This window comes from Empidonax traillii, unplaced genomic scaffold (genome assembly GCF_003031625.1).
Source record: "Empidonax traillii isolate 1590-97213 ecotype Southwest subspecies unplaced genomic scaffold, ASM303162v1 scaffold34:size3740991, whole genome shotgun sequence".
NCBI lineage: Eukaryota > Metazoa > Chordata > Aves > Passeriformes > Tyrannidae > Empidonax > Empidonax traillii.
The window spans coordinates 1,245,992-1,254,776 of record NW_020955227.1 but is presented as its reverse complement, the minus strand read 5'-3'; the positions used below and the strand labels follow the sequence as shown (position 1 = coordinate 1,254,776).

At 47.0% G+C, this 8,785-nt stretch overlaps 2 protein-coding genes across 2 annotated transcripts in view; one reads left to right on the top strand and one right to left on the bottom strand.

Annotated features, from left to right (window-relative positions):
• The window catches only part of LOC114054576 (torsin-1B-like), a 7,120-nt gene extending 4,937 nt beyond the window's left edge, over nucleotides 1–2,183 (top strand). Inside the window, exon 4 of the mRNA XM_027877876.1 lies at nucleotides 5–2,183. Coding sequence (XP_027733677.1) covers nucleotides 5–295 — 291 coding nt within the window. The 3' untranslated portion in view covers nucleotides 296–2,183. The remainder of the gene's footprint in view (nucleotides 1–4) is intronic.
• Nucleotides 2,184–4,167: 1,984 nt separating this feature from the next.
• LOC114054507 (torsin-1A-like) lies at nucleotides 4,168–7,960 on the bottom strand. The gene is made up of 5 exons (XM_027877708.1): nucleotides 7,709–7,960; nucleotides 7,263–7,528; nucleotides 6,033–6,208; nucleotides 5,814–5,941; nucleotides 4,168–5,562 (listed from the first exon to the last, which is right to left on the bottom strand). The coding sequence occupies exons 1-5, from the start codon at nucleotides 7,914–7,916 to the stop codon at nucleotides 5,312–5,314; spliced, it is 1,029 nt and encodes a 342-aa protein (XP_027733509.1). The 5' UTR covers nucleotides 7,917–7,960; the 3' UTR covers nucleotides 4,168–5,311.
• Between the last annotated feature and the right edge of the window lie 825 nt (nucleotides 7,961–8,785).

Below are 8,785 nucleotides of genomic sequence, written 5' to 3'. Positions count from 1 at the left end.
CTTCCCAACTCTTCCAGGTGGACTGTGGCACAGCAGCATCATCGACAGGAACCTCATCGACTACTTTGTGCCCTTCCTGCCCCTGGAGCACAGGCACGTGAAGATGTGTGTCAGGGCTGAGATGGCCGCCCGCGGCTACGCTGTGGACGAGGACATTGTGCAGGCGGTGGCCGATGAGATGACGTACTTCCCCAAGGAGCAGAAAATCTACTCTGATAAAGGCTGCAAGACTGTACAGGCCAAGCTGGATATTCATGAAGACCTTGTGATGGGAGATGCGAGAGTCAGGGGTTGATTTCCCCTTCCCTTCAAGTTTCCAAAGCGCTTTCAGAGCTTTTGGAAATTTGTGTTATTTGCACATACGCTTTTTTACTGTTGCAGGGAGTATGGTGAAAATACCAGAGTGAGCTCTGTGGGCTTTGTAGCTTTTTTTGTGTGTTTCTGGGTTTGTTTTTGGTTTTTAACTTAACGTATAGAATCATAGCATCGTTTGGGTTGAAAGGGTCCTTAAAGATTATCTAGTGCCACCCTTTGCCATGGGCAGGGACACTATCCATTAGATCAGGTCACTCAGAGCCCCATCCAACCTGGCCTTGAACCACTGTTCATCCCTGAACAATCCATATGTTGTCCTTTTAGTTTTCTTTTAATCTGTAGAGAGTTTGAGTGTGACGCTCACACACTGCACTGGATAGAGCCTCTCCTGCTTTATTCTTCCAAGTGCTGGGACTATGAAGTATTTAAATCCTCTTTCCACAAAAGCTAGACTAGAGCAAAGAAGAACAGAGGAATTCTTCCGGGCAGTCATTTTCCCTTGCATGTGCATGGTCCTGTTCATGTTCATATTGAATTGGAGGGATGTGTGGTGTGTCCAGGGCTATGATCACGTTTGCAAGGGCGAACTCCTTGATGCACTGCAGTAAGAAGATGATATACTGGAAGTCTTCCTGTCCTTCCAGTAGATGGATGCTGTTGTGGCTTCTACAAACAAGCATTTCAGGGACAGAAGGGCACAAGTACAGTTAATGGCTGAGCTGTGGCACTATCCCAGATATCCTGCCACAGAAATAATGAGTCATAATGAGCTCCAGCAAATCTGTTATTAAATAATAGAGGATGTGGGGAGGGGAAGTAACTGCCCCATGTTTCTTTGGGGAGAAAGAAATTATTAGAGAAGCTTTATATTCCTCAAGGGATTTAAGTGAATTTGTGACTCCAGGTCTTCCTAAGGAGAGGGACCCATCTGAGGTATTTGTTACAACATACTAGGCCAGTCTCCTGTTCTTAATCAAAAAAAGGTCTCATGAAGATTTGACTACAGCTTGATTACAGCTTTCCAGGTAAATCTGCACATTGGCTCCTGGGCTGAATCTGTAACATCTTTAGTAGTCCCTCTGAGCTGCACCCACTGGTTGAGGTGTAGGTAATGCTACTCTCACCTTACTTGGAAGACACTTTGATGGAAGAAGTTATTTTTCATAGCATATTTTTTATGCTGAAGTATAAGCAACAGTCCCCTACCTCACTAGTTAAGTATGTTTTATAGTAGCTTTTGACATTAGAGAATGCCTATGTGAAAGGGTGAGTGATGAGTTAAGAAGCTGGGAAAGATCGATTTAACCTTCACCCACTGGGAAGGCTGGTTTTAAAACCCTGTTGCAACCTTTAACTCCTTCATCACCCATCATTTGTGGATCAAAGAATGTAGTGCAAGACAGAAGTGCCTTTCACTTGGTTGATTGTACTGTGGCTTTTGAACTGGTACGAGGGATTGGGCTATTTTTGTGCTGCAGCATCTACTCCCTCACTTGGACTTAAACTTCCTTTAAGAGGTGTTGCGAAATTACAGGTCTCATTGCAATTATGTTAATTCAAATCACAGCCGAGGGCTTAGCATTTATGTTAAGCCCTAAATGAAAAGTGTCAGTTGCCTTTTCCAAGCCCACGCGGAGTTTGTGAAATGCTGGCAAACTGTTCCCACTGATGCAGTCTCCAGAGCCAAATTCTAGCGGGCTGTTAACCTTGGGACATTGGACTGTCACTTTCCAGTGTGATGTTCTGCCTGTTAACTGACTCATAGTTGTGTATGCTGCGTCCAGTTTCACTTACTCCATAAAATACTTGTGCCATGTCAAAACACTAACTCCTGTACCGCAGTTGGAATAAAACTTAAGTGACTTTTCTCTCTTGATTTGATCATTTTCAGCTACAGGAAAGTACTGGTCTGTGCAGTTTGCAACCAGCTGCACTGCACTTATCTGTTAGGCTTCCTTTATTCTTACAAAGGTGTTTATGACAGTGGATAAGCAGATTAAAGAGCCTGTTGGTATTCAAACATGTTGCCTCATCCAACAGCACAGTAAGGAATTCAGCTGTTAAATACACCTCAGTAGAAACAAACACCTATGAAGAAGTCTAAAAGTCTCTGCCTGCTGTGCTTCATGGTTATTAACAGATCTCTCACTGCAGGACAAACACACCTCAGGTAGCTTGTTTAACTATTCCTCGCCTCTGGCTGTGCCCACCAAGCTGTCATTCAGCGTGGCTTTTCCCCTCTCCTTGAGCTGGCAAAGGCGTGATGGGACTACAAGCTTCCATCCTGCCTTCCTGGGCCAGAGCATCTGCAGCCTCCGGAGCACGGAAAAGAAGCCGGTGTGTAAGTGATGCCTCAATTCAAGTGAGGTCAAACTGGGGGCAGACACTCACACCTCACAGGAGTCAGCGGTTCGTGCTGCTGTGACCCACGTGTTGTGCTCCAGGAATGCAGAGGGAAGTGTTCCATGGGAAGCAGAAGCTGTGCTGTTCACCAGGACTTTGCCCTGTCCTGCACACGCGACAGCTCCGCTGTCTGTGCCCGCACAGCAGGCTCCAGGGCCAGGCTGCCTGTCTGCAGGAGAGCAGAACTTGCTGTATAACTGCATTCTAACAGGGCCTCTGATTTCATGAGCACAGCATGAGATCGTGCAAGGTTCCCTGCAGAAGGCTGAACTAAAGCAGCAGCTGTTTGTGCTGGACTCGGGTAAGGACAGAACTCAGTGACTGCTGAGCATCTTTGACCTGGCCAGCAGATACATGGGCATCACACCTTTCCCCCGCTGGATGTTTTTCTTTAAGTTGCCTGATCCAGTTTCAAGTGGCCTATTAAAGAGAATAATGGCCAGAGTTACCCAGAGAAAAACACAGTGAGGACCTTAGCTCTAAACCATACAGTCCACAGGGGAGGAATAATGACAGGATCGGAAGGATCCAATATGGGAGTGACTTCAGGCATTCCTATTTCTTTTACCCAGATGGAGATGCTCCTGGCCAGGTCTGCAGAACAGAACAGAGATTAACAGAGGCAGTTGCCACCCTTTGAACATCATTCCTAACACCTGCAGAGGAAGCCTCCATCTACCCTGAGTCATTGAGGGCTGAGAGATAATGAAATACTGGCTACCTAATCTATGTCAAATGCCCATATTGATGCTGCAAAGGCACACAAAGAATAAGAGTACTTAATGCTGGAAGAGCCACAATACTGCTTGGTTGTACTGTTCCTTTTGAGGACAGGGTACCAGACAAGTTTATCATTATTAAATCTGCTTTTTTCCATTAGCCAACTATTTGCTGTCATAAGGAGGTCACAGAAACAGATAAATGCCTGAGTTCAAAGCACTCATTTGCTGACAAATACTCGGACTGATAATTTAAATATCCTACCCCTTCAGAGAACTGGAACAGCAGGAGTCTTACTGGCCCTTTTATTTAACCCCTTGCAGAGAAAAACCCAAGTGGCTTCAGTTACAACCTGCAGGTGTTCAGGCAGTGGCACCAGAGTGAGAAGAGATCAGCAGGGTTTTAACTAGTCTCCAAGTTCATCCTTAGGATACTGTTGAGCACACACACATCTACAAAGTTTGCCTCGAAAAAAAACACGTGAGTGTTAGTAGCACTAGTGGTCCAGAAGTGCAGTTTCCACTCCAAGCTTCATTTGTTTCTCTTTCACCAGCTAGCAGAGTCACATCTCCTATCTATGCCCTTTGAACTCAAAAAGGCAGATAGCTGTGCTCAAGCACAGCCTGAGCAGCCAGGAATGCAGTGTGCTGTTCCTCAACATGGAGTAAGGTTGTGCAAAATTAACATCAGGTCACTGAATGCAAGGAACACCAGAAGGTAGCTAAGAAATAAATTTCTGATGAGAAAAGTTTATTTTGAACAGCAACTGGAGTGAAAAAAGCCTCTGCAGTGCTCACATTCAGAAACAAGTCTGACACCCTTCGCAGTAACTGATTGACACATTTTGTTGTTTTTTTTTTTTTTTCAAATGCCTTCAGAGCTGTCTCCATCCCTGCCTCAAAGGCACACAGTATTGTGATAAATAAAAAGGGAAAACCCTGCATGCTGGCCCCCTGAATTTGACACGTAGGTGAAGAAGAGAAACCTCTTTTCCATTTCCATGGTGTAAAATTTAATCTGTACACGTTTCCCATTACATTACACCCTTTCCATGAAGCTGATTCACCAGTCCAGGAGCACACTGTTCTCCCTCTCCTGAGAGCACCCCTGGGAGAGAGCATGCTATGGGCAACTTTATACATAAAAACTAACCAAAAATAGCAACTAATTACACTGATGTGGCAGTCAAAGATTTTAACTCACTTCCTTGTAACGTTAAGTCTGCTCTCCGAACAGTATTCATAACAAAGAGTTTCATATCCTTGGTTTGACACACAGGAGGCCAAATTATACCACTGTTTTGAGAAAGACAATGGCACTACATGATGTTGGATAGAAGAGCCTAGATTTGTTAATTGCAGAATCCCTCCCTCCCCCTTATCCTTACTAGACCCAAACCGTTGAAGGAGAAAAGACACATATTCTATTTTAATGCACATTCCCACACAGGACCAATGAAAGCTTTCACAGACAAAGGAACTTTGATTAAAATTCTCAACACTGTCTAGAGATCATCCACATCAGAGCAAAATCCAATTAAAATTAGGTCACAGTCTCAGTCCTTCTGTACCTGTCAACAGTCTGCCAAATGGTTCCGATGATCGACACATGATCCGAGGAGTCTTCAGCCCTGTCAGACACAGACCCAGGAATTCCCAATGCAGTTCCTTCTTACCTTGACAGCACAAGGCTGGAGTACTCAGGAGTCGTGACTGGTGACAGACTAAAAATGCAGAGGCACTGCTGCTTATTCACGTACCAGCTTAAAAATAGTGTTCCTTCTTTTAAAAAGTACTTAAAAATGAAATGTCTTGGGTCCTTCACTTTGTGATTAAGTTAAATTTGCTTCTTTGCAGGTTGTAGCAATAAAGCATTAGAAGTCATAGTAATAATCCAGCTTTGCATCCACAGTTTTACATCCTTTATCAGAATAAATTCTCTCCTCCCTGGGAAAGTAGGTCATCTCATCGGCTATTCGGGTTAAAATGTCTTCATCCACGGTGTAGCCACGCGATTCAATCTCAACCCTGACACACATTTTCACATGTTTGTATTCCAGAGGCAGGAAAGGGATAAAGTAGTCAATGAGATTTTTATCAATCAAAGTGCTGTGCCAAAATCCACCTGCAAAGGGAAAGAGAGACTTGTTACTCCTCCTCTAGTTAAACACTACATGGAAGAGGCACATCACGGCCCTCTGCTGCACACCATCACTTCATCTCACTGCAGGCCCCAAAACTGCATCGTGGCTCCTCACAAGCCAAAAACTGGAAGCCACATTGAGTAGAAACCATGCCTGTAAAAATGCACCTAAGTACAGACCATCCCTTTCATGTAACCTTCACCCTCTCAAAAGCAATCCCAGCTTTACTCACTATTTTTGTTGTTGAAGACAGACACAGACAGTGCATTCTGGATGTCTGTGAGCTGGATGTCTTCCCTCGTCCTCCCGTTTCTCCAGAAATCTAATGCCACCTCTGTTATCTTTTCGGCTCCTGCGTTGCTAAACGAAGAGAAAACAAAGATTGTGGCTGGGGGTAGTTTTAAAAGGCAGTGAGTGCACAGAGCTGAAAACCTGAGAAGGCACTTCTTACCTGAGGAAGATGAAGATGGCCTGTCTATAAGACACCCCATCCAGCAGCTCATAGTAGTCCAGGAAGGGCTTGATTGAGTCAATGAGTCCCGCGTGCATTTTATCCATTTCATCAAAGATGAAGAGGGATCTGGGACAGATGCTCACATTTCCCCGGATCCACGACTGCAGCTGGTCCTGAGTGCCATAAAAATGAAAGATGCTGAAAGAGTTTGTGTTGAAAAGACAGAAAACAGCACTTATGATTACTGAATTTTGCCCATCACTTTTTCATATTCACTGTTTATTCAGTCCCTGAACTGCAGCTGTTAAGTAGCAGTCACTACTGGTGATAAGTAGCAATAGTTTCTCCTACTGCCTTGGGCAGCAAGTTTCCCACGTGTATCCACCTCAAAACAAATGAAGAAAAGCTTCCATTTTATTTTAAAACAGCTCAGCTACAAGAAGGGGGGAAATAAGCTGTAAAAGAGGAAATAACTATTTCCTCCATTTAGAAATCAGGTTTGTAGCTCATCCTGTTCCCATTTGCAACATATACAAAATGAACATAAACATGCAGTACTACAAGACAGTGGTACTCATTCCAACTCTGCCGTTAACAAAATTAGAACAAAAAAAGCCAGAAAATATGCATGTGAGCTACTCCTCCACAATATTCCCCCACCCACAGCACTGCACTGACCCCACAAGCTGACACAACAACTCCAAGTACATTTATCTCTGACCACAGAGTATTTTGTGATTTCGCTTTACAGCTGGGAAATGCGTCCACAGAAAACTAAACAACCAGCTCAGTGTGCAGCAGAACTGACAGAAAAGTACACCAATGCCTCAGAGATCAAACTTCAGCTTGCCATGGTGCCTGATGCACCTGGAGGTCACCGGGATGTTCCCCAGAGTCATGAACTATTGGGGTTTTTTTTTGCACTGCCCACCAACATATCACCTAACCATGAATCATGTTTATCCTTAACTCTCCCTAAGCAAACTGCAGAACTGTAGAAAATTAAACTGCATCATTCTTCCTTAAAGAGAGAGGCTCAAAATACATGCAGAAACCTTTACATTAATGGAAAAAACAGTCCTGATGGATGTTAGGATTCATGTAGTTCTGTGCTGAAGATTCCAAAACAGGCACAGGATGCATGCTACTGCACAAAATAACGTCTAGGTCAGTAGTACTGACCATGCCATGGCATTTAAGACCCAGTGCAGCAGAGCTCACTCTTACCTTGTAGAGATTGATGCTGTGAGCGTGAGGAAAGTGCAAAGTTGCCACGAACTGATGGACGTATTTGCTCTGCAGGCCTTTCTTATAAATGCTCTCGGCGACGATCTTACTGACAAAGTTCTTGCCTGTCCCAGTCCAGCCGTGCAAAGAGAGCGCCAGGGGCTTTTTGGCGTTGGTGTTGTTCAAGAAGCCCCTCACGGCTTTCACAACCACCTTGCTCACCAGGTGCTGCCCGAACAGCCTCTTGTCCAAGGTGTCCTGCAGAGCTGGATGGAGAAACCACACGGTGAGGGGCGGTGGCAGCGCCGGGCAGGGGGCAAAGGGCCGGGCCGAGCCGGGCCGGGCTGGAGCGGCGGCCCCCGGGGAGGCTCTGCCCGGCTCCCGGCGCCGCTGCCCCCGCGGCGCCCTCCCGCCACCTCCCCTCAGAGCCCCCCCCGGCCCCGCACCGGCGGCGGCGCGCTGGTCGTGCCGGTGGAGGCAGCACTCCCTGAAGTAGCAGTAGAGCCGCGGGTAGGAGATGAAGCCGGTGAGGGCGGAGGCGGCGGCGCCCGCGATGGCGAGCCCCAGGCTGATGGGCTCCACGGCGCCGGCCGGCGGGAGGAGCAGCAGCAGCAGCGCCAGGGCCGCCCTCAGCGCGCCCCGCCGCAGCTTCATGGCCCGCCCGGCCCCGCCGCCCCGCCGCCGCTTCCGCCCCTCGGAGCCGCTTCCGCCGCCGCCATCGCGGGTGTGGGAGAGGCGGGGCCGACGCTAAAGGGCGGCCGCCATGTTTGGGCGGGAACGGGCGGGGCCGGCGCTGAGGGGCGGCCGCCATGTTTGGGCGGCCGCCGCCACTGTCACCGGGTGCGCGGCGGCCTCGCGTGGTGGAGTTATTAAATGTTACACTCCGTGGCCGTGTGTTACACTCATAGACTTCTCGAGGTTGGAAGAGACTTTTATGATCGGATCGTCGAGTCCAACTGTCAGCCGAGCACTACCCCTGTGACCCCTAAACCACATCAGCAGCACCAGATGCAGACACCTCTCAAACGCCACCAGGGATGGTGACTCCACCACCTTACTGAGCAACCTATTCCAAGACCACCCTAACGTTGAAAATTTTTTTCCTAATATCTAATCTAAATCTCCCGTCTCGGCTTAAGGCTTCCTGTTCAGGTGATCCACCTGCACGGGCCCAGGGACAAAGTCACCTATGGCCAGGCTCCGAGACAAACTCATCCACAGCCTGGCAGACAAACTTTCTCCCTTTTCTGAAAAAAAAAAAAAAAAAAAAAAAAGTAAAATCTGATCTTGTCCCTCCTCATCCTGGAGTTGCCGCTCCTGAGTTAACAGGACACCCTGGCCCTCGGTACCACCAGCACCCAACAAACCATCCATAAGGATCCCAGAAGGAAAATTTTCACTTCTAATAACTTAAAAACACTTTTGCTATTTTCCAAGTTACAAATCTTGACCAGAAGTACACACATTGCACCTCCAGGGAAGACACGTGCCCTCTGCACCAGCTATACATTTTAAATATAAAG